At 43.6% G+C, this 21,627-nt stretch overlaps 6 protein-coding genes and 1 long non-coding RNA gene across 10 annotated transcripts; 3 read left to right on the top strand and 4 right to left on the bottom strand.

Annotated features, from left to right (window-relative positions):
• Window positions 1-48: 48 nt before the first annotated feature.
• Window positions 49-7,085, bottom strand: LOC126316821 (dedicator of cytokinesis protein 11-like). Of its 3 annotated transcripts, none has more exons than XM_049992917.1 (5): window positions 6,986-7,026; window positions 6,690-6,833; window positions 5,990-6,606; window positions 5,614-5,901; window positions 172-5,514 (listed from the first exon to the last, which is right to left on the bottom strand). In XM_049992917.1, exons 3-5 carry the CDS (start codon window positions 6,473-6,475, stop codon window positions 424-426), a joined length of 5,865 nt encoding a protein of 1,954 aa, XP_049848874.1. In that variant the 5' UTR covers window positions 6,476-6,606; window positions 6,690-6,833; window positions 6,986-7,026; the 3' UTR covers window positions 172-423. The 3 variants fall into 3 exon arrangements, with proteins under 3 accessions (XP_049848872.1, XP_049848874.1, XP_049848873.1); XM_049992916.1 differs by having other exon boundaries at window positions 207-5,514; window positions 6,690-6,805; XM_049992915.1 differs by lacking the exon at window positions 6,690-6,833 and having other exon boundaries at window positions 49-5,514; window positions 6,986-7,085.
• Window positions 7,086-9,079: 1,994 nt separating this feature from the next.
• Window positions 9,080-10,761, top strand: LOC126316767 (phenylalanine--tRNA ligase, mitochondrial-like). Its single transcript, XM_049992861.1, has 2 exons — window positions 9,080-9,262; window positions 9,424-10,761. The coding sequence occupies exons 1-2, from the start codon at window positions 9,154-9,156 to the stop codon at window positions 10,575-10,577; spliced, it is 1,263 nt and encodes a 420-aa protein (XP_049848818.1). The 5' UTR covers window positions 9,080-9,153; the 3' UTR covers window positions 10,578-10,761.
• Window positions 10,762-11,871: 1,110 nt separating this feature from the next.
• On the bottom strand, window positions 11,872-13,082 carry LOC126316779 (uncharacterized). The gene is made up of 3 exons (XR_007556274.1): window positions 12,971-13,082; window positions 12,745-12,864; window positions 11,872-12,611 (listed from the first exon to the last, which is right to left on the bottom strand). It is a non-coding gene; the product is annotated as an uncharacterized LOC126316779 (long non-coding RNA).
• Window positions 13,083-13,490: 408 nt separating this feature from the next.
• Window positions 13,491-16,221, top strand: LOC126316812 (uncharacterized). 2 transcript variants are annotated; one of them, XR_007556282.1, is made up of 2 exons: window positions 13,491-13,638; window positions 13,707-16,160. XR_007556282.1 is itself a non-coding variant. In XM_049992905.1 (2 exons), exons 1-2 carry the CDS (start codon window positions 13,527-13,529, stop codon window positions 15,291-15,293), a joined length of 1,695 nt encoding a protein of 564 aa, XP_049848862.1. In that variant the 5' UTR covers window positions 13,496-13,526; the 3' UTR covers window positions 15,294-16,221. The 2 variants fall into 2 exon arrangements, 1 of the variants encoding a protein (XP_049848862.1); XM_049992905.1 differs by having other exon boundaries at window positions 13,496-13,634; window positions 13,707-16,221.
• Window positions 16,149-17,715, bottom strand: LOC126316813 (uncharacterized). The gene is made up of 3 exons (XM_049992906.1): window positions 17,606-17,715; window positions 17,468-17,529; window positions 16,149-17,388 (listed from the first exon to the last, which is right to left on the bottom strand). Exons 1-3 carry the CDS (start codon window positions 17,661-17,663, stop codon window positions 16,360-16,362), a joined length of 1,149 nt encoding a protein of 382 aa, XP_049848863.1. The 5' UTR covers window positions 17,664-17,715; the 3' UTR covers window positions 16,149-16,359.
• Window positions 17,716-18,061: 346 nt separating this feature from the next.
• LOC126316811 (mitochondrial carnitine/acylcarnitine carrier protein-like) lies at window positions 18,062-19,773 on the bottom strand. The gene is made up of 3 exons (XM_049992904.1): window positions 19,744-19,773; window positions 19,286-19,362; window positions 18,062-19,137 (listed from the first exon to the last, which is right to left on the bottom strand). The coding sequence occupies exons 1-3, from the start codon at window positions 19,769-19,771 to the stop codon at window positions 18,322-18,324; spliced, it is 921 nt and encodes a 306-aa protein (XP_049848861.1). The 5' UTR covers window positions 19,772-19,773; the 3' UTR covers window positions 18,062-18,321.
• Window positions 19,774-19,869: 96 nt separating this feature from the next.
• Window positions 19,870-21,438, top strand: LOC126316809 (uncharacterized). Its single transcript, XM_049992903.1, has one exon. It carries the CDS (start codon window positions 19,870-19,872, stop codon window positions 21,436-21,438), a length of 1,569 nt encoding a protein of 522 aa, XP_049848860.1.
• The last annotated feature ends 189 nt before the right edge of the window (window positions 21,439-21,627 follow it).

The following is a 21,627-nucleotide window of genomic DNA, read 5'->3' as shown; positions in this document are numbered from 1 at the left end:
CAGACAAAGGAACCGGCCCGCAACCAAAACGTAATTGCGAATTAGGAATTTGAGAAGACAAATTCGCGAGGTCTTAAGTTTGGACACTCAGTTTATGGGAGGATTTTCACAAAAGAGACGGGACGGGTCGAAGGAAGCCTTTGCGAAAAAAAAAAAAAAAACGGAGAAAACTCGTACCAACACCAAGAACGAATGCACCGCGCTCAAACCGAGTCACACACACAAAGGTCTCTCTCTCGCAAAAACATGTTACACATCAGCACCGTGTGCTGCGCAAGTGCGATTTCGAAATGCCCTGGGCCTTTTATTTGAAGAGATGATCCTCTCCCCTCTACATGCATGAAAATCCTTCAGCATGTGTGCAGTGAAACACTATACGCAACACAGCGGCGTGCATAGAAGTTTCTTGTAAGACATTTTCCTCTAGACATCCATGTGCATAGAAACCTCGTCTCTGAGCTGGGTGAACGCCTGATTCATGGCCACGTGAAGGGCCTCGAGGCCAGGCTCTTCTTGTATCAGTTTTGCATTCAGTCGTAGGCCAAATTGACAAGCTCGCATGAAAGACCTGACGAGGTCCTTCAGCTGCTCGACCAAGTTGGGCGGATATTGCTGCGCATCACCTAGGAATTTGCGTATGATGGCGGCGGGACCGGCGTTTACTTGAGTCAAAATGGCGCCCTGAAGTAGAATTTGAAGGGTCTTGGTGTTGGGAGGGGTGCAGTTCAATGCCTGCTTAAGCTTGTAGCTGATATTGATCAGGACGTCAATAGCAGTCTCTATGGGACCGAGCGTCTTGGTTTCTTTTCCGGCAATCTCGATACGCTGGAAAATGCAAGGAATCGGGTACTTGCTGATAATGATCTCCTTGCGTTTGTACATCTTGTCGACCTCTTCGCAGGGGCGGCCGCCGTCAGGAGAATAGGCTGTTTCGTAGTAGAACCGAGTCAAGTTCGAATTGCGGTCCAAATACGTGATGTCTTTGTCCAGAAGTTCCGAGGCTTCGAAGTAAATTTCCAAATTGACGATTTGCAGATAATGCCTTTGTTGGTCAAGGTTCTGGCTAACAATCGGGCGGTTGTTCAGAATTTCCACCGCATCGGCACCCAGAACAATCTCGTATCGCTTCTTGATGTTGTTGGTGAAGTCGGCGAGACGCTCAGTCGGAGACACGCGATAGATGTATTCCTTGCCGTTGAACTCCCCGAACCCTTTGCCGTAAAACCCAACTCGATAGTAGTTGTATTGGAAACGCGATTGGGTGCGGTTGCACTGGTGCGCTCGAGTCGCCGAGTCGCTGATCTGAGTGGCGTACTGTCCCACGCTGACGTAGCGATGAGTGTCCATAGAAAACTGACTCAGCAATAGCAGAACGCTCGCCGCGAGCTCGTAGCTCTCACATTTCAGAAACAGGTTGGTGGCGCTCGTCATGAAAGTAATCAGCCCGTCCTCTGTGAAGTCTGTCGACAAAATTTTGGAGTTCTGGTACCACAGCAAAGAAAGCGGCGCCTCTTGGGAAATTATAGGCGTAATTCGGGCCAACTCGTCCGGAAAATGCCTGAGACTCGGATAAGCAGAAGGATTCGTCGTGTACAAATAGGTCGAAATGAGCCAAGCAATGACTACACGACAATGAGCTGCCTCTTCAAGCATGTCTGTCTTTTCATTTAACTTGCTCATCTCCAACAACCACTGAACGCGCAAGTCCGGACAGTCCACGTGCTCACTCGAGACCGCGTAGTAGTACTCCAATTTGCTATCGGAAAACTTGCTGGAACTCGTAACCGCCTTCCTCGTATTGCGCAATATGCGAATGTGTCGTTCTATCAGCGTGTGCACCTGACTCACGAAATCCGGAGTATCTTCCGGATTCTCGTACTTCAACAGCACGTTCAAAACGTTGATCACGTCGTTCTGGTTGGACCCAGTCACCTTCACGTTCTTGCTCAGCGCCACCGTCGAATAGAGCTTCAGTCGCGCAAAAGAACCGCTCGCTCTGTAATTCTCTCGCAACATCATGTACAAGATCGTCGTCGCAAACGACATGATCGGTATCTTCTGTGCGTGGCACAACTTCACAATCTCACAACAAAGGTCGTAACATATCATGTCCGTCCACTCGTAAGTAAAGAGAGGCGTCGGCAGACTAAGCACGTACAGAGACACAACTCTCAACATCGCAAATATAGGTGGCAAATTGCGCTGCAACTTCAAGGTCTGAATAACCACTTGAGACAGCGCCTCGTAAAGCTCAGAATTACTGCTCTCGGACAGCCTGTCCTCCGAACCCTCCATAAAGTGGTCCAGCAACTCGGACGTCAAAAACACAAAAAAGTTCTGTAGGGAGGTCGACTCAGTAGAGAAAAAGGCATTGCAAATGCGCAAAAACACCAAAAAACACTCCAAGTTCTTGTTTGATTCGCAATTCTTCCAAGCCAAAAAATGCTTCTCGCGATCACAGAAACATAGAATCCACACTATGCAGACGCACCAATCTCTAAATTCCGCGACGTGTTTGTTGTCCTCCGCCGCCTCTGACCCCGACGACGCGGCCTGAGTGTCCGCCGGTGGCGCAGAGCCCGCCGCGTGAGTAATCATCTTGGAAAAGCTGCCAACGTTCAAGCAAATCTTCTTGTACAGTCGCACGAGATGTCCGCTCGTGATCATCTGGATGGCCCACGGGAAATAAATCCCGGCAATCAGCTTGTAGCTCTCGATGTCTGCGTACCTGGGATCGGTACAGTGGCTCCAAATCAAATTCCGGAAACTGATGATCGCGGCCTGTCGAATATCCGAAATCTCGGGCGTGTCTTCGCACGCCGTGATCCTCTTGAACTCATCGGTGTACATGCCACTGAAGAAATGTCTCGACAAGTAGGGAGCATGGACTAGATCTGTATTGTTGTATTCGACGACGCCCGGCAAGTTGAGCGGGATGTAATGCTCGTACGTAGACAAAATTTTTAAAAACTCAAATCTCAGGGCAAAGGTCGAAGGATCTTCGTCGAGTGCGGATATGTAGACATATACCAAAGACAACACAAAGCCCCTGTCCATGATTCTCAACAGGTCCCGGCAAAAAGCCGCAATGAAGCGATTAGAAAAGACGAACTTCTCCGGCGACACGGTACGATAGAAATGGAAGAGCTGGAAAATGGTAGTCAGATCATCTTTGAGCTTGAGCGAAAAACGATTCTGGTGGCTCAAATTCGAACCAGCCTCGTTCTGCACGATCACCTTATACTCCATGCTGTGTTTTATCAGACTAAAAAGCCACCAACTCAAGTCCAATACCGTCGCCGTTGTCAAGTTGCTAATGCTCGACTTGCTAGCCTGTGCCTTGTCCAACTTCGATGAAATGTTCAGCAAATACACCCAAGCCTCGCAAATAAACTCATAACACAAACTGCTATACTCGCTGGGATCGTAGTGGTAGTCCGCGTAGCTCACCAACTCTTCGCTGATGTTGACGCTTTCGCCGTCTGCGGTCAAGTTGTAAACCTTCAGGGCAACCTCGATAATCGAACAGAAGGAATGGCCGAAGTAGGATTCGTCCAACGTGTCAGACAGCAGAATTTTCCAAAGCTGATTGAGAATGCTGACAAAGTTCGCCAACAGAATGCGATCCGGGACCTTGGACAACGCATCCAAAGCCTTTAAAAAATCAGGACCAGACTTATTCACGTTGAAGTAGAATGTCGCCAAGGGCTCGTTCACAGTATAAATCAAAGAAGAAAGATGAGTGCTCACAGTGACCGTAAACTTCTCTTCATCCACATAATTCTCGGGGGGCTCTATCAAATACAGCTTATCGGCGAATATGCCGTTGAGAGGCGGAGCTAGCACTTTAAGTACGTAGGTCGTATCGCTCTTAAAGCAACAGGCCTTGTAAAGCGGAAGGAAGCATTGTCCCACCAAGGTGTACGAATTGCTTATCTTTTTTTTGGGGTTGATGATCTTCTGATTAGCAGAAAGTACTTGGAAAAGCAAGTGATGCTTCTCTGTCAGTACAAGCGGCAAATTTATCTTGATCTCGTCCGTGCACACAGAGTTTCTCTCCCCATAATCAATCGTGGTTATGTAATACCTCGCAAACGTTCCCTGGGGAGTGTAAATAGCCGGTATCGAAGCGGTGTCCGGATTGCCCTCCGTCTCTAAAAGCCACACGCGTATGGCGGCGCTCTTGGTCTTGACCTTGTTCGTCGCTACATTGATGTTCCTAACGTAGACGTACAAATTGTTCTCGTACGCGGCACGCGTATAGGGGGGATGAAACGGCTGCTCGAATTCTTTGAGTTCCTTTATAGGCTCTGTAATAACGGTTCGGTTCGAACAAGCCGCGGCGTTAAAGTTCTTCTCCACAATATCGTAATCCAAGTAAGGCACGTTGTTGACGTTCAGAACGTGCTGAAGCTTGTATTTTTCGGGTGTGTAAAAATATCCAGACAAGGTCAGGAACCCTTCAAGAGGCCGACAGACTTTCAGCTTTTCTGGATTCATCATGTGCTCGTAAAAAGAGTTCTCATCCAGCACCGGCTTCACCTTGTACAGTTTGATATTCGTGCTGTCATGTATAAGCAGGTTTCCCTTATCATTGAAGACCTGGGCAGCACCCCATGCAAAATTTTGCGTGAAGGGGTAAAGCTTCTCATTCGCTGTACACGTCAACCTTTGCAGATGCATGCGCTCCTTGTTGCTGAGGGGAGATGTCTCCGTGTAAAACGACGTTATTTCATCCAAATCTCCTTTGAGAATTGTCTTCAGACGTACGAGAATATAAATATAGGGGCTTCGATAGCTGAATTGTAAGAGAAATTGGTTAAACTTTTTCATGAGGTCCGGTTCGTGTAGCTGTGCCTTCAAAGTCGGATCCTCGAGGTGTTCCAGAAAGTCAAACTGAACCGTCTCGGTAAGCTTGATGCGCTGCTCAATGTCGTATAACGCCATCGTGACGTATATCTGATCGTTGTTTCCAACATACGACCAGTTGAGACTCTTCACATGGATCAAGAGACGGTTGGCCGGGACATAGGGAAAGAGTGGTCTCGAAGGGGATGCAGGAGATAGTGTGGTAGCGCCACCAGGTATAGACAGTCGATGACTCGTAAACTTGAAAATGTCGTACCTAAACAAGCAGATGTTGTTCATCAACTCTCTTTGCTGTTGCTTACGCTCTTCTTGGTCAATAGAAAACAGTTTTTCAACGATGTGAATCCCCTCCACGCTCCCTGCCCTCGATTTATCGGATGAGCTGTCAGCCGAGGCCCCCGGTTTCGCTTCTTCCTGGCCCGGTTTGGCAGCACATTTCGGCTCAAACAAAGATATACACGGTGTGTACGGCGGCACCTGAATGTTCTCTGAAGCAACAACGTTATCTGATTCCCCCAAGGCACCGAGCGCCTTCGCGCTAAGAGATGTGCCCTGTTCGGAAGAGGGATATATTATATGCTTATATTCACCCTTGATGACTTGCAGGGCTTCTCTCACAAAATTAGGGGTACTTGCAGTGGGATGCTAATCGGAAAAGCGTTAGAATAGAAAAAGAGGACCTATGACGTTAGAATTCTGTAAGAAAGAACTCGTCCTACAGAGAAAAGAGAACATGACACGTACAATTGTCTCATTCGTTAGCATAAAGCTAATTTTTTCCAACTCGACATCTGGGACCGAAGAATCTGTTTTTGCCAACTCGTTAGATTGACTTAATTCTTGCAGTTTTGATTCGAATTGTGCAAAGAACTCTTTCATCTTTTCTTTTTCTTGAGACTCCTGAGCGCCGGCAGGAGTCGTCGCAGGTTGAGGGGTATACAGGCGAGGCTCCTGAACTGGGGAATTGTAGACGTCTGACTGACTCTGCTGCGATGAGAGGTGAAATGCATTTTCCTCACCAGAAGGAGGTTTCTAAACGAGAGCGAAAGCGGTTAATGCAAAAATTCTCTCGCGAGACGCGCGCTCAACATACACACGAAAGCCGGGATACCGACCATACCTTGCTCGGAGTACCAGAAGTACCTGTCGGAATAGGAACAGGAACTGTCGGGAGTTCTCTGGACGACGGCGCCCCCGTTCTGCTTTGCAGCCCAAACTTGCCCTTAGCGCTGAATACACCATTCGGTCCTTCTACGCTCGACCTGCTAGGCACTCGAGGGAGTGACATGACTGATAACTGTTGCTGGCTCAAGACGGTTCCTATAGCGTCTGTGCTAAACTTCGGAGCTTTTGGCTGTGCAGGTGGTGGGAGTGTTGGTTTGGTACCAGCACTTCGAGGTTTATTGTTTTCAGGAGAAATTACTTTCTGCAATTCCTGCGCAAGAGCTTTAGACCCGCTTGGTGGGATTTGGTGATGCAAACCGGATTTTCCAGAAAGTTGGCCGTCGTCCTCTGACGAATATTGCTTGGATAGAGTCTTGTCTTTGAGCATGGCGTTCGGAATTGGAGAGCCTCCATGGGCCTCCTTATCTCGATTTAAATTCATGTTTAAAAAGAAGCCCGGCTAAGTCACACGTAAAGGACAATACAAATTATAACCAGAAAACCTATAAATTTTCAAAGTTTGTTGCAGAATATACACCAGTACTAGTAGACAGCCTCTCTCTATGCATTTATCTAATAATAATTAGGTGAGGAGTTATCCGGTTAGCAAATCCGCATAAAGAAATGGATGGCATAGACAAGAAGTGGTTTGTTACCAGACTATCCCTCTCAGGCTAGCAAAGATAGAGAGGAAGTGAAGGACTCAATGAGAAATCCTCGTGTTGTTGATGTAATCTCACGGCGCGGCCTAAACTAGACGGTGCGGTCCGATCTGTAGTACAAGCAAAAGCAGGTGCCCGCTTTATACGGCAGAAAATTAATGAAATGATTATTAAATTTTTAAACGCAAACAAGGATTACGTTTAGAGAATAATAGACGAAATAATACGGCGGTGTGCTAGAATGGAACGCTATCGAGTATTTAAAGGCTAAATTGACCCAGTCCACGTACCAAAACTAGGGTGTTGACAGTTAAATAATAAGTGAGGATCTGATAGATTTTGCGACAAAACCTTTTATTTTATATAAAATAAAACTATGGTATCGCTATCATCCCGCAGTAGACATACATAAAACTGAATATCTAACGATAATATGTGTTATTGAAAGGAAACTTTACGCCTTGACCGAACCTGAATCGCATGAACTTGCATTCATCTGGACTTTCCGACCAGAGGTATGTTTGAGCATTTAAAGCGCGCAAAAACTCTTTTCGTGCATTTGCGTAAACTGCCTCTCGGGCGAAGCAATACTCACGCTTTAGGGCGGTTAACTGAGCGTTTTCTTCGTGCCACTGACCAAAGAGGTTCTGTACCTCGACTAGACGGGCAGCAGTTCTTTGCTCCTTTTCTTTTGCACGTAAGGCGCGTCGTTCAGCAATCCGCCGAGCTATGACTTGATCGAGAATAGCCTTCTCGTGCTGACGAATAAACTGAGTAATATAGCCTTTTTTTTTCAGTTGGTAGATCACAGGATCAACTATTTGCGCCATGAAGCGCACTGGATAGGAGGCACGCGGGTACAATTTTCGTCTAGATGACGCGGGACCTTTTGAAGCATAAAGGGTGTTGTAGAACAATAACAATTAGCAAAGGGGCGGCGAAAAAAGCAATAAAGTACTATCTGTTAATTTTTTGTGTTTATAAATTGATGATGCAAGAGTGGAAAGACCGCTCGTTTGTGCGCTAGCAGCAACAGACATGATATGAAATAAAATGAACCTACCTCGAATATATTTTGTGTTGATTTCGTGCTGAAGAACATCTTCAAATGTTTTTTCATCGTGTATGATGGGTGGAATACGCTGAGCTTCTCTAGCTTGAACCAGAAACTTCTTGAACGAGAACAGTTCGCCGCGCGCCTCTCGCGCTTTGCGGAGTTGGTCTCGTATGATCTTCTGCTCCTTCATGTCCTCCTTTTTCTGCCATACTAGCATATTTCGCCTAATTTTCCTCGTTGCACGGCGCTTCAGACGGAATTGCCGTCGAATTCGAGCAGCTTTTCGGCGCTCCGCCATTTTCCTGCCCCACCAATTACGAATGTAGTCGTTCAGATACTCTTGAAGGGCAGGCAAACGTTCGAGTTCTGGAAGCGTTTTGACCTTGAGGGATGCGCTGTCCAGATATGTCATCAAATTCTTGACTTGATGTTCCTTCCATTTGTATTTCTTTCGGAGGGGTCCTAGTTGCGACAGAGATCAGCCATCGAAAGGTCATATTCGATGAGTGTATAGAAAAGTACCCAATCCAAATTTTGTACCCGCTGCGCCATAGCGTATCGATTTAAAAAAAAATACGAACCCGTGTGAATAGTGGCCTCCCCAGTTGGACTCAAACGAACGCGAGGATGCGGCTTTCCAGCAGTTCGAAAGAGCCTTGGCTTCGAGTCAACCAGGCGATTCTGCTGACGCAGAATATCTGTTTGGCGAAAGGGAGCCGCGAGCCGACTCGAACCTAGTCTAAAATGGTTAAATGCAGTCAACATCATCTATGGGCGGCACTGATGACAGTATAGGCTGCTCGGTGATGCCTGCGAAGACCTGTATTGTTCAAATACTAGCAGACGTCCTCTTATTACTGCGATTCGAAGCAATTTTTTTTTTGTTTCGGTACAATTGTCTTTTTAGCTCTCGCTGAAGCCTTCCTGGTTTTTCTCAGCACGCTTATCACATAAGCTCACCTCTTCGAATAACCTTCAACGCTGAGATATGTCTATTGCTTTTAACTCCGCCAAATGTTCAGCAAAATTTATGTTTCAAGGAATAAATCGCATACTATTTCAAAAGTCTAGAAGACAAATTTGTTTCTGAGACCTCAAAGCGCGCTGACTTTTTTTCTGCTGCGGTCGACTCCGTAAAAATAAACCTGCCCTTTTTGCGCGCTGCTCTTGGCGCCGAAAAGTTTCCCGCCAGGCAGGCTTTTCGAGCTATACAAAAAGGAGTGACTAACGAAAAAAAATTACGAAATTCAGTGACGGGATATCGAGGCGTTACTGAAAACTCGAACGACCGAAAATACATTTGTCCCGATTGAAACGGATCAAATAATTTTTAGCATAAATTCTAAAACGAAAAGTCACAAATACTTGTTTGTGGGCTTTAATTTTTTTGCGCTCTCGATCATGTTGTTGCCGCGGTTAGGACCCTCTTTAGGGCCCGGATTGCGCCGTTTTCTTCACACGGTCAAGCCGCATGCAGTGGATTCTGAAATCAATCCGGCCTCACTATCCTGTAAGTGGTTTAATTTATCATTCGCTGAATTAATGGCTTGTCCATATCGTGCCTGTGGAGAGACATAGAGTTTCGTGCGTCAACAGAGCTACACATCCATAGATTTGTACAACTAAACTTGTATTTTTTTTCTCTTCTCTGTGATTCGAAACCGCTTCTAGCGGACCTTTCGTTGGTCGATACTTATCGATCCCATCCTTGTTTTAATCTCTCGTCACTGGTTGAGTCGAAGCTTGGCAAAAACCTGCACTTGCTGTCTGGACATCCCATTCATACCGTTTCTTATTTGATTCAAAAGTATTTTAAAACAGCCCATCTGGAACGAATGCGCCAAGCTCTGAGCGCCGACGAGTCTATAAACAAAGCAGATATTTGCGTCAAATGTTTCGATCGATTGTCTCCAATCGTCACCAAGTTCCAGAATTTCGACAACCTGCTTTTTCCGCTAGATCACATCTCTCGAAATCCAACCGATACATATTATCTTGATGATACTCATATGCTGCGCTGTCACACAACAGCACACCAAAGTCAGATCATTCCGACATTGTCCCATCGAGAGTTAGCTCTGATCGTCGGAGATGTCTATCGACGCGATACGATCGACCATTGTCACTATCCTGTTTTCCATCAACTCGATGCCGTTCGTCTATTTGATCAACGCCCAGACATGTCTGATGATGGTTATATCGTCCAAGACCTCAAAGAAGCGCTCGACGGCATGATAAGATATCTGTTTTCAGACAGCGTAAAAATAAGGTGGGTTGATGCGTACTTTCCCTTCACTCACCCTTCGTTTGAAATGGAAATATTTGTAAACGGAAATTGGCTAGAAATTCTCGGATGTGGTGTAATTCACCCCCTAATTCTGTCTCAAACCGGGTGCAAATATCGCCGTGGATGGGCCTTCGGTATCGGCCTCGAAAGAATCACAATGTCTCTATTCAACATCCCAGATATACGCTTATTTTGGTCCGAAGACCCTAGATTTAAATCGCAATTTGTCCCGGAAAAAGTAACGCCATTCAAGCCATTCAGCAACCAACCCTCCTGTTTCAAAGACATCTCTTTCTGGATTCACGATTCGTACCAATCCAACGATCTGTTCGAGATCATCAGGCAAGAAACCAACGAAATGGCCGAGGCCGTCACACTCATAGACACATTCAGACACCCTGTTACCCAACGAGAGAGCCACTGCTACCGTATACACTACAGAAGCATGCACTCGACTCTAACGAATGAACAGGTGGACGAACTCCAAAACAACCTCAGACAGCAGATTGTCGAAAAACTAAAAGTCGAACTGAGATAGTTGTACGAATGTCATAATCACAGTGTGACGTTGGTCCGGCTTTACGCCGTAACGCGCAGTTCAGCCGCGCCGGCCAAAACAAGCGTGTCTCGTGAATGTCATCCAAACTCACCGCACCCTAATTCCGTACTCTAGACACAAACAATACATACATGAATACAATTTATTGAAATGCCAATTGTTATGAATTTGAATTTCTTTTTTGCCTAGACATTTTAGAACTTCTGGTGTTCAATCCTATGCACTTCTCCAAGTGCGGTGCATACCTCGAGGCAGAAATAATTCTTTGGCACCCCTCATCGCAGGCAAATGATTCGGGCTTGTAAAAACTTAGGTTTTGACCAAATACATCAAACAAACAAGAAAACGTTTTCAGATGACTAAAGTTGATTTCCTTTGTCAAGATTTTGTACTGCACCTCGTAGAATACATCCATACAGGTTTTTTCTAACAGTTCTGAGTAAATATTTGACGTAACAATTAACATACAGCGAAGTTCTACGTCTGATAAGGCCTGGTTAACCAGCAAAAACGTTTTTTCCAGTTCTTGCAAAACTTCTAGTTCGTAGTTTTTGTCAAGCACTGTCTTTTGTCGCTTCCTAACTTTCAAATTTTGGTCGCCTTCCTTAAACCTCTGGAACTTTTTTTTCTTCCCCTGACCCCTTTTCTTCTCCACTACTGGTTTTTCTTCAGTTGCAGGCGAATCAGCCGGCTTGCTGTGCAGGTCCCCCGCCTGAGAAGAGATTCCCTGAACACAACGATCTTCTGGAACAAAAATTTTAATTCGCTTGACCTGACAGGGGACTGCGCGCTTTTGCTGCGTAAGGTCTTCCGAGCGAATAATTTGCTCACAAAAATTACTGCTGCAAGACGCCGCCGAGGATACGCTCGACTCAGTGAAATTGCACAGCTTTCGGAAATCACTCGGTGAAGCAGATGACATCTCTTTAAAAAAATCAGTACACGACTTGGAATTGTTCATTTCTAAGACGATAAACAGAAGCATACCGGCCAGTTTCCCCGGAAAATATATCTGCACTAGATTCTTAGTTAAAAAATTAAAAACCCACAATATTTCGTAAGTGGATGCCTATCCAGGCAAGCACTGAAGTAAAGTGGTCATCCCTTAAAAACAAAATTTAATTGCAGACTTCAATACACATAACATCGAAATCTTGTATTATAGTGCTAAAAAAAAATTTCAACGGTGTGAACCTGCAGATTTTGATAGTTGTTCCTCGTCTCTGCTATCACAATTAGTTTTGAATTTCACAAAACTAAGACTCAGTTTGTAATTAGAGTAAACTTATCCACTTATGCTGGGCGTTGGTATTCCACAGAGAGTTTTTGATGTTAAAAAAGCGACAAGATGGAAGGCAGCAGTACACAAAGAACCGCAGTGTCCTTCTTTCAATCATTCTTTTTAATATAGATAGTATTCATGACCCTGAGATACTTGTTTATACAAATTAAAATCACACCTTCCGTTTTTGACTTGATATTGGCCAAAAAGCCACCAACTTCGTCAATTTTATCGTCAATTTTATTGCCGATGAGGGCGATAGCAAGAGCAAGATGTTTTTCAATGTAGCCAAGGTCAACTCTGGAAAATGCGTGATCTATGAGAACTGATATTTTTACCATGTCGGCCGACGAATAATGACAGGTAAATTTGCGCGCGCTTTGCAGAAATTTGAACAGATTTGACAGGTAGGCGAAAAGGTAGATCAGGCCATTGATGGCTTCATGGATGAGACATAATAAATTCTGCCTAAGCTTGTGCAGTCTGACCGTAAGGATACTGATAAAAAGCTCGTAAAACCTGTAAAGATTTTCAAAGACACAAGACAAGCAGACCGCAAAGAAGCTTTGTTTCCTAGCATCAGCATTGGACGTAGATCTAACTGAGCTATTAGTAGTATAGAGGAGACAGCAATCTATGGCGGGCTGGAGTTTTTTGGTGAAATTCAAGACCCCTAAAATCTGGCTGACGGATTGAACGCCAGATTTGATCGAAGAGGCGCCATTTTCAGCCTGTAGCCACATATACAATGGCGGTGTTACGTGGAAATAATGTATTTTGAAGAATCAAAATGATAGCGGTTAGCCCCAAATGCACAAATTGCATGGCATGTTCTTTCGACCGCAGAAAGAAGTTCAGACATACAATGTCTAGTGCCACATTTGCATATTGCTCTAAGTAAATGTACTGATTAAGGCCTATCAAAATAGGCAGCATCAAATCCAGAAAGAAGTTCAGGAATTTTTCGCACAATTCAGAACATATCTATAATTTCCCCTTAAGGCGGGCGATAGAGAAATGTATCGAGCAATGTAAAATTCTTCGTCACCTAGCGTATCAAAGTAACCTAAAGTTCTCAAAAATAACATACACTCAAAAATGCAGAGTTCTTGATGGCTATACGGTGGTAGTAAATCAGGAGAATGACAATACGATATGAAAGGAGTCTATTCACAAAGGTTGGGATTTTTTGGTCTGCGCAATTATTGTTCTTCATCCATTAACAGTAAGACTAAAATGGTCTTGTCAACCCCACATACACACAAAATTAAGTAAATCTTCTCCCACTAGAAGACTAAATTCTCTAGGGACTTTTCCTGAAAAAATTCAACCGGTCTTGCCTATGCATGTCCTGCCGACATCCCTCGACTTGCAGCAAATCAACAATCATGGCTTTACTGCGCATGGACTAGTCTGTTAATTTTTAACCGTAACGGTTGTGCACAAGGGTGAATTCAAATCGTTCTGTAACACCGTTACTATTCTATTAGCCGAAAATTCGATGAGCACAAATGCAAATCTTTTGTTGTATCAAGGCAACAAGAAATCCAATTGGATGTGTTTCTCATTTTTTTGCTCTCTGAGGAAAAAAAATTACGTGATAGACTCCATTTTCGCTGGTCCGGTGTACCGAGCACTCAACTACTATGTTGTGTTCGATTTGTTCTTGCTCAAAAAAGAGTAAGCACATTTTATTGTTCCCCCGCTGGCAAAACCAGTCGAGATCAAGATGGCTTGTTGAAAAGAGGCATGAGGTAAGTATGTAGTAAATAAAAATTGCTTTGTTATGATCCATCTGTATCTTACGTAGGAACTAATTCCCTTAGCTTTTGAGTGAAAAATGTCTCTACTCAAACAAATCGAAAAGTGCCGACAAGAAGTTTCGATATCCGATTCCTTGGACTGATCCAGCCTTTTATAATAAAAACTCACTTGAACGCGAAACTCGCCGTGTTTTTGACGTTTGCAATGGATGCAGACTTTGCTATTCCCTATGCGATTCTTTCCCCAATCTATTTGACCTGGTGGACGGGTCTAAGACAGAAGATGTTGATTCTCTCTCAACTACTGATTTTAGCAAAGTTGTCAACTCCTGTACATTATGCGACATGTGCTACATAAATAAATGCCCTTATACTCCGCCCCACCCCTTAAACATTGACTTCCCAAAACTCATGCTAAGACACAAATCAGTCGAAACTAGTGGCAAGCACGATGTCGTCAAGTTAGATCGATTTGGCATCGACCGTAAACTTGCGAGCGTTCAAGAATCAACCGGATCGAAGTTTGGATCTGATTCTACACATAGAAGCGCAACAGGCGTTTCAAATGTTGACACAATGTCTAAACAGTCAATATTTACGAAGTTGATGAGCAAAAACTATCTTCACAGCTTGTACACCAATATGGATCTCATGGGGACAATTGCGACTTCTAGCAGGTTTATGACGAACCTTGTTAATTGGATAACTCAGACTACAGATCCACCAAGTTTCGCACGAATTATATTGTCAAAATTTGCTCACATTCATGAACGTGCAAAATTGCCAGTATATGTTTCAAGAGAGGAGACTTTTGTTCGTAGCTGGAAACGTCTAAACCAGCTGCCAAATAAAAAGGCAAAAGCATTTGCAACAAAAAAGCGAATTACTATTTATGCGACTTGCAGTGTTAACTTCAATAAACCACACATCGGAGAAGCAGCTCATGCTGTGCTGTTGCATAATGGAATTGAACCGCATGTAGAATATAATCGTTGCTGTAGCATGCCTCAATTCGAAGCTGGTAAGCTAGTACGGGTCGCCCAGGTGGCGATTGATCTCGCGGAGAGGCTTTGCATGTACATTAAACAAGGGCACGATATCGTCGTGCTCACTCCCTCCTGTCTGCTAATGATGAAGCAAGAATGGCCTCTGCTTATACCCAATAATGAAAATATACACATTTTGAGCAAAAACTGCTACGACCTGACAGAATATATGGTCAAACTAAAAAAGGAAATTGGCATTGTACCGATTCCAGAATTGGACACAACAGTAAGTCTTCATCACGCGTGCCACTCCAGGTCTCAAAATGTTGGATTCAAAGCGCTGGAGTTATTGAAAATGATACCAAAACTGAAAATAGCAACCATAGAAAGATGCTCGGGACACGGTGGCTCATTTGGCGTACAAAAAAAGGGGTTTGAAATTGCCAACAAAGTAGGTAAAAATGTGTTCAAACAAACCTTAGAGAATATAGAAAGATGCACGACAGATGAGCATTTTATATCAAGTGAGTGTCCGTTGTCAGTCGAGCACATAGAACAAGGAGTCACAGATTTGGCGAAACAAGCAGGAAAAATTTTAGATCGAGCAAAAATTCAAACCAAACACCCGATAGAAATCTTGGCGCGGGCCTATCGGCTTTGTTAATATCTTGGTGAACGTGTTCGCACTTAGGGCATCTATAGGCTACAAAACATTCATTGCGCTGATACAGCGAGCGAAAGGTAAAACGCGAAAAAATCATAGGCACAGCGTAAGGATGCTTTGAATGTAACGTCAATTGATCGGTGAACGCTAAACATGATTCGATTTTGACTTCCATTTAATGCACACTTCACCTATAGAACGAGAGATATTGTCCATTCTTTGACGGCGGTCCATTTCCTTGTTTTTCAGTACTGTACAGGATCTGAATTTGGTGGGATGATAGATAATAGCTGCAGTTGCTGCCGATCCTATTTGGGCCGAGTTTTTGAAATGCACATAGTTCCGCTATTATTGAACGCATTCAATTTCGAGGCGAGTATAATGCCTATACCATAAAAGGGACAATGATGTTGCACTTTTCGGAGAAGCAGCGCTCGACATCTCACAGTATTTATATTACAACCTAACTCATTTTGTATATTACTGATACGACATTAACTGATCGTTCGCAAATTCACATAACAGTCAGCCAAAGGAGACAGATATGTACTGATGATGAAAACCAATAGAGCAAGATTATAAGCAAATGCATCAACCAACTCTATCAAACAAAGAATATAGAATTGAAAAAGCGCAAAAAAGTCGTGAAAATGTCAACTGAATGAGAAAAAGCGGTAAAATTTCTGCAAGCCCGTTATAAACTGCTGAACACTGGATTAGACTTGCAGTATTCAGTACCTCTAAAGTCGGTTCAGATATGGGTTTCTATATCCTTCACTGCTTTTAGCGTAAAAAGGGGAAGTATTTACGGCGCATGGGCCTGACAAACCTATTAGATAAAAGATAAACTTGTCATGAAAATGCAAAGCAAGAAACTATTTTTAATGATGTTTGTATAGGGGAACATAAAATCTCTAAATTCACAAAATTTCTCGACCACGAGATTCCAGATCTAGGGGAGGCATAGAAGTGAAGTGTTGTATGTAGCACATATCAGCTAATATGAATATCAAAAATTTTTTCGTCCTTTATAAAAATGCTGCTTCTTTCACCTGCTGTTTGGCTCTCACATGACGCCCTTCTTCTGCTTTCGTTTTAGTATTGCGAGAAGCTTCTTTTCTTTGAGCGTTTTAATTCTGTTCTCAATATTCGCGGCTCTCTTTTCTTGCCTTGCTTTGATATTTGCATCAACGGCCTTCATTCTTTCTTCCCATTTTCGAGCGCTCCTTCTTTTGTCCCGGTTTTTATTTTTGATGGTCTTTTTCAAAACTTCAATTTCATCTTTGGGGTTGATACCCGATAATTTTTTAGCCGTATTATCCCACGCCTTTTCCATCTTGAATTGGTGCTGTCGTTCAGGATTTTTTTTCATGAATTCCTGATGGGCGGTCAGTTCTTCCAGGCGCTTTTCGTTTAGCTGTCTCTTGGACCTTGGATAAATACAATCAACCGCATGCTCTTCAGAATCAGAAGCAATGAGTTTTCCGTAATTGATATCCAAGTCGAAGTTTTTATTTTTGGTGCCTTTGGCCTTGTTTTTAGCAGCCTCGGTTTTTGGTGAAATTGATTCGCCCTTTTTCTTCACTTGAACATGACTCGCCTTCTCTGATTTGTGTTGCGCCGGCTCGCTAGGCTTGGACGATTGAAGTAGTTCGGCCTCTCGCTCTTTTTTCTGGCGCTTCTTCAAATTCTTTAATTGTCTTCGAGACAAGGTTTTTTTTTCTTGAACTGACTTTTTAGCTGATAAAGCTCTTCTAGACTTGAGCGCCTTTTTATGAGGTAAATTCTGAAAATTTATCTTGCTTCTAATCTTTTGTCGCAGAGTTTCTAACGCCGACTCAATATTGACGCCTATGATGGGACCGTCCGGCACGTAAGAGAGACCGTCGATGGGCCGAATTTCGCTACTTGGCAAACTCGGTCCAGAATCTTCGTGAAGAGTGCTTTCTTCTGTGGGAGTGGCGGGCAAATCAAACTGCTCAGAAACAGAAGAGGCGGAAAGCTGCGGTCGGTCTGCCGATAGGCCCTGTACAGACCCTTCTACGTCCTTGAGGTGAGATGTATTCGGTTGCTCGGCAGCGCCATCATGTTGCCACTACGAATTTTTTTTTCATGTTAAACAAATTAACGTTTGCGGCGAAAAAAGATCAGTCAAAGAAGGACCAAAAAAATACCTTAGCATGCTTTGACAGGGTGCGAGGTTTAAGCAAAAAATCCGAAAATAAGTCGCTAAAATCTAAAGGAAAAATGTGTTATTGATAGAGGTCGAAAAGAAAGGTTACACTTGATGCTATCATTACAAAATCTCGTACACTCTGTAGTCAGTTGGGCACTTTTAAAATAGGCGGAACCGGACGCTTCAAGTGCCATTGATAGGCAGAAGCGCGGAAGGAAATGAAATGTTAAAAAAAGTGACGCTGCCGCGTATGAAAAATTCAAGTTTTAGTGCTCAAGAAAGGGCCATTTGTTTTGAAATTGTGACTGAAATCGTACCCACCTGATGGAAAGCGCCCATTTATGAAAGAAAACCTATTTCCCGCTCATCATCTCAAGAACGGTGGGCCGCTATCAGTGACTCCTTAAAAAACCCCCCGCAACTTCCGAGATCAAGGGCGAAAAATGTAGACAACACAAATATCAGATTTTCATTCGCCAGCTCAAAAAATCTTGTAGTTCAAGTCTGCCACGTTTAGGAGAAAATTAGCCACCGAATACTGCTTTAGAGAGTGTCAGAATGGCTGTCCCGAACCAGTTCTTCATTTTGAACGTGTAAATATATATTCATTGACTGCCAAGTTGGCATATCTCTTCTATAACAAGAAACGGTTACCGATTTAATAAGGCACTTGCAGAGCAAAAAAGGTGTGCTGTATGATGCCTTTTCTGTCTTCCCCCAGATCAAAAAGACAGGATAATACTTTTATTGGATATATGGAATAACACGTTCTACTCGTGTATCTCTGAAGAAAAATTGAATCCACCTCGTACACCGTGACGCGAGAGTGAGATGTGTCGTGGTCAGTGAAGGTTATATGCAATTAAGTAGTTTTAACGTGAGCTCAAAGGCCAGAAAGCAACATGCATTCGCCGGAAAGGCTCGTATCAATGCGGGAGAAAGCCCTTTGAAGAGCCCCTTTGGACCCTCTGCTGCCACAAGTTCTAGACCGCACATGACAACACCTTTCGTCCCGGGTGGATATCTCTGTGCAGGAGACGTTTGTATTCTGGACTTGATTACGTCTATAGGAAAAACGCTCAGCCAGTTGAATATACCGCCCATACCTCCCGCAAAGAGAATAATTAGGGATTTTTTCAGCGAAGACTGATGTTCCGGGTCGAGCAGTAGACGACAGCAAAGCTCGTACATGGCAAAGTAGCTTCCAGTACCTGGGATATCGCGGTATAACGTAACGACGGTACCTTGATATAAAGCTCTGAACCCCTCTTTGGCAACAATCTTACGAGCACAATCTAAAAGTCCTGTATAGCGCTCTAATGTGTGGGCTGGATTTGCATATTGGATTTGCAGGCGACTCTTTAGCAATTCTATGGGTGTTGTAATGATGGTAGTTACGACGCCTGTGATACAACCCGCAAGGAAAATTCGAGGGATAGAAAGAAGTTCGCCTGGCGCGGCATTGCGTGGACTCAGCATTTGTTTAGATGTGCCATAAGAGAAAAACACGAGCGAATAAATTGGTGGAACGCCAAGAAGAGGGGATGAGACTCCTTTGTACAAACCTCGAAAGCCCTCATTTCTAACCGTTTTAAATACACAATCTATAGGTCCTGCAAATGGGGCCACTCCGTCTACTTTCACCTGAGTCTGGAGCCTAATTTTAATCTAGGTATTGCGATACAAAACAGGTTGAGATCTCTAAAACGGTTTGAAAAAATACACAAGTTTATCGCAGTGAACAAGTAGATAAGCAGTTTGCAAAAAGGTGATTCGAAGGCAAGACGGTGTTTTGAAAAAGCGGTTGTATACATACTGTGTCTAACGGATGTCCAGAAAGGACAAGAGCTGCTCCCCCCGATATCCCAGATATTGCATTTTTAATATCGAAGGCTGTAGGTGTGAAAAAAACTTCGTCAGTCAACAACTCAGCGGTCTCAGAAAGATCGAACAACTTTTATGCGACAATTAAACATGTGCCAATACATTTTAACGCCTGAACTTTTGCACATTTAGCTTTCAAATGCAACACAATTACGAAGCTGAGCTCGAGAACCAAATGTGCAGCAAAGAATTGCGCGAGGGGACTCTGACTCCCCTGGTTCTAGCTCAAATAAAAGTCAGGTCAGAGCTATATTTTGAGTATTTATTATCGTCTGTGCTGTGAAGCGTCCATTTGCTCGTTTTTGGTGTTGCATTTAACGATAAAACATAAATTGCTACAAACAGAAGTATTCGCTCCAATCACAAAAGATGCATGTGCATGGGACCTACCTTTTCGTTTTTTATTAGAGTCTTCCATTCCTTTCCTTTTATTTAGCGAGTTTTGAAATCTTGAAGTGTTTCAAAAAATAAATATTGTGCACGGATTTCGAACTCTACTTTTTAATTTTTCAATTAATGCAGTATCTTCATCCAATCGACCATGCTATCCAGACAATCAATTTCCGGCTCAGTGAAAAAATTAAAGAAAGCAGTCGATGTGAATATGTTACATATCAGATCGCGGTCCTTCTCTGCGCATTTGCTTCGTTCCATAAAAAGTCTTTCATCGAGCTGAGCTTCGTCAGTTTGTTGGGCTTTTTTGCCAACATGCTTTCGACTGATCTTGGAATTGCTGTTTTACCGGTTCCATTCCTATTCTCAAATTTTGGACAATATGATCTGTTTTTTGGCTCGATACTGCAGTCTGCAATTAGCGCTGTTATACTGAGTTGGAGTATACAAAAGAAAACGTGGCTTTCAAAATTACCCGGCCTTCCCAGCTGGACATTGGCAATAGCGATTGTTTTGAACACGTGGATACATATGCTAGGCCGTCTTCAATATTCAGATGGCCCTGCAGTTTCACTGGCCAACCTTGCAATGATTCTGATCCAATATACACTTTGTTTGTCGTTCATGTCTAGAGAATCGGGTAGCTCATTTAAAGTCAACGAGCTTATCATTTCTACAGAGCTCATCATCGCTGGATACACATGGTGCATATCGACATTCAATCATTGGACAGATGCGCTTATTTACGAACAGTTCGCTTGTCTTTTTTTTTTTGCCTCCTGGGTCCTTATTTGGAGTTTGCATATAGACTTTTCAAGACATCATACCCAGATCAGACACGTGATCATCTTATTATGCCAATGTGTTACTATGCTTATTTGTGTCCCGTCAAAGAAGTTTCAGGTGTCTTATGACATGGAAAGCACGGTTTTAGCTAAAATGTTTCTCACTGGATACCAACTCGTTGTAAGTGAATTCGTTGACTGGTGGCTGGTGAAGTACTACGTGGCGATATCAATCGTTTTTGTGTTATCGGCTACGTGCTTTGTGTACCTGAATCTGCACAAGTCGGTTAACAGGTCTATACAAAGAAAAAGTTTTCATTTTTTGGCACTTCTTCTGTTTGTACCTGGAATGCTTCGTTGTCCTTACTTTCTGAAGTTTGGGTTCATGATCGCCCTTATTTTGTTTAATTTAGAGGAACACATGAGGTGGAAGAACTTCATATACGGAAGACCGCGCCAAATCATAGACTCGTTTTTGCTACACGTCATCAATTCTCAAACGGAAGTGGGTCCGATTCTTACATCGCATACATATTTGCTCTTGGGCTGCGGTGTTTCGCTATTGATAAACAGAGATTTAGAACGTGTGCCCTATGAAGACATGCTGGGGCCGTTGTTGCTGCTCGGAATTGGAGATTCGTTTTCATCTATCGTGGGACAGAAACTGGGTAGACATAGGTGGCCGAAGACGAACAAGACGGTGGAGGGGACGATATCGGGGATTGCATCTACTTTCGTGGGGTTTTATGCATTAGCTTGGTACAAGGGCTTGGCTCTTCAATGCGTATATAAATTTTTTGTAGCGACAGTGTTTTCTTTCCTAATCGAGGCCTTCACAGAAGGTATTGACAATCTCGTACTACCGATCATGTTCGAGTGCATTTACAAATCCAACCTGCTCTGTTAGGAGTGGCGGTTGGAAAGGAGAGGAGTGAACGAATACGTTTTGGCCAGGACTCAGATTCTATTTTTGTCGCTTGAAGACATGCGTTTTCTTCGTTTGAGGCCGAACAGCGGAGGGTCCTCATCTGCGGACTCGGCTGTGCTGCTGGCTTGCCATCAGAAAAAGGAGGCGTGTGTGCCTTCAGCAGGTTTT

Source organism: Schistocerca gregaria, unplaced genomic scaffold (assembly GCF_023897955.1).
Source record: "Schistocerca gregaria isolate iqSchGreg1 unplaced genomic scaffold, iqSchGreg1.2 ptg000599l, whole genome shotgun sequence".
Classification (NCBI taxonomy): domain Eukaryota; kingdom Metazoa; phylum Arthropoda; class Insecta; order Orthoptera; family Acrididae; genus Schistocerca; species Schistocerca gregaria.
This window is presented reverse-complemented; position numbering and strand designations above follow the sequence as displayed.

What these genes read in the sequence shown, in the direction of transcription:
- LOC126316813 (XM_049992906.1), bottom strand. Translation starts at nt 17,663, where the DNA reads ATGGCACTTGAAGCGTCCGGTTCCGCCTATTTTAAAAGTGCCCAACTG. An exon ending in TGCCCAACTGACTACAGAGT is followed by an intron (nt 17,530 to 17,605) that starts GTACGAGATTTT and finishes TTTTTCCTTTAG; the next exon opens with ATTTTAGCGACTTATTTTCG. An exon ending in CCCTGTCAAAGCATGCTAAG is followed by an intron (nt 17,389 to 17,467) that starts GTATTTTTTTGG and finishes AAAAATTCGTAG; the next exon opens with TGGCAACATGATGGCGCTGC.
- LOC126316811 (XM_049992904.1), bottom strand. Translation starts at nt 19,771, where the DNA reads ATGGAAGACTCTAATAAAAAACGAAAAG. An exon ending in CTCTAATAAAAAACGAAAAG is followed by an intron (nt 19,363 to 19,743) that starts GTAGGTCCCATG and finishes TCACACCTACAG; the next exon opens with CCTTCGATATTAAAAATGCA. An exon ending in CTGGACATCCGTTAGACACA is followed by an intron (nt 19,138 to 19,285) that starts GTATGTATACAA and finishes CGCAATACCTAG; the next exon opens with ATTAAAATTAGGCTCCAGAC.
- LOC126316767 (XM_049992861.1), top strand. Translation starts at nt 9,154, where the DNA reads ATGTTGTTGCCGCGGTTAGGACCCTCTTTAGGGCCCGGATTGCGCCGT. An exon ending in CAATCCGGCCTCACTATCCT is followed by an intron (nt 9,263 to 9,423) that starts GTAAGTGGTTTA and finishes AACCGCTTCTAG; the next exon opens with CGGACCTTTCGTTGGTCGAT.
- LOC126316812 (XM_049992905.1), top strand. Translation starts at nt 13,527, where the DNA reads ATGTTGTGTTCGATTTGTTCTTGCTCAAAAAAGAGTAAGCACATTTTA. An exon ending in TTGTTGAAAAGAGGCATGAG is followed by an intron (nt 13,635 to 13,706) that starts GTAAGTATGTAG and finishes TAATTCCCTTAG; the next exon opens with CTTTTGAGTGAAAAATGTCT.
- LOC126316821 (XM_049992915.1), bottom strand. Translation starts at nt 6,475, where the DNA reads ATGAATTTAAATCGAGATAAGGAGGCCCATGGAGGCTCTCCAATTCCG. An exon ending in CTTCTGGTACTCCGAGCAAG is followed by an intron (nt 5,902 to 5,989) that starts GTATGGTCGGTA and finishes GCTCTCGTTTAG; the next exon opens with AAACCTCCTTCTGGTGAGGA. An exon ending in TGCTAACGAATGAGACAATT is followed by an intron (nt 5,515 to 5,613) that starts GTACGTGTCATG and finishes TTTTCCGATTAG; the next exon opens with CATCCCACTGCAAGTACCCC.
- LOC126316809 (XM_049992903.1), top strand. Translation starts at nt 19,870, where the DNA reads ATGCAGTATCTTCATCCAATCGACCATGCTATCCAGACAATCAATTTC.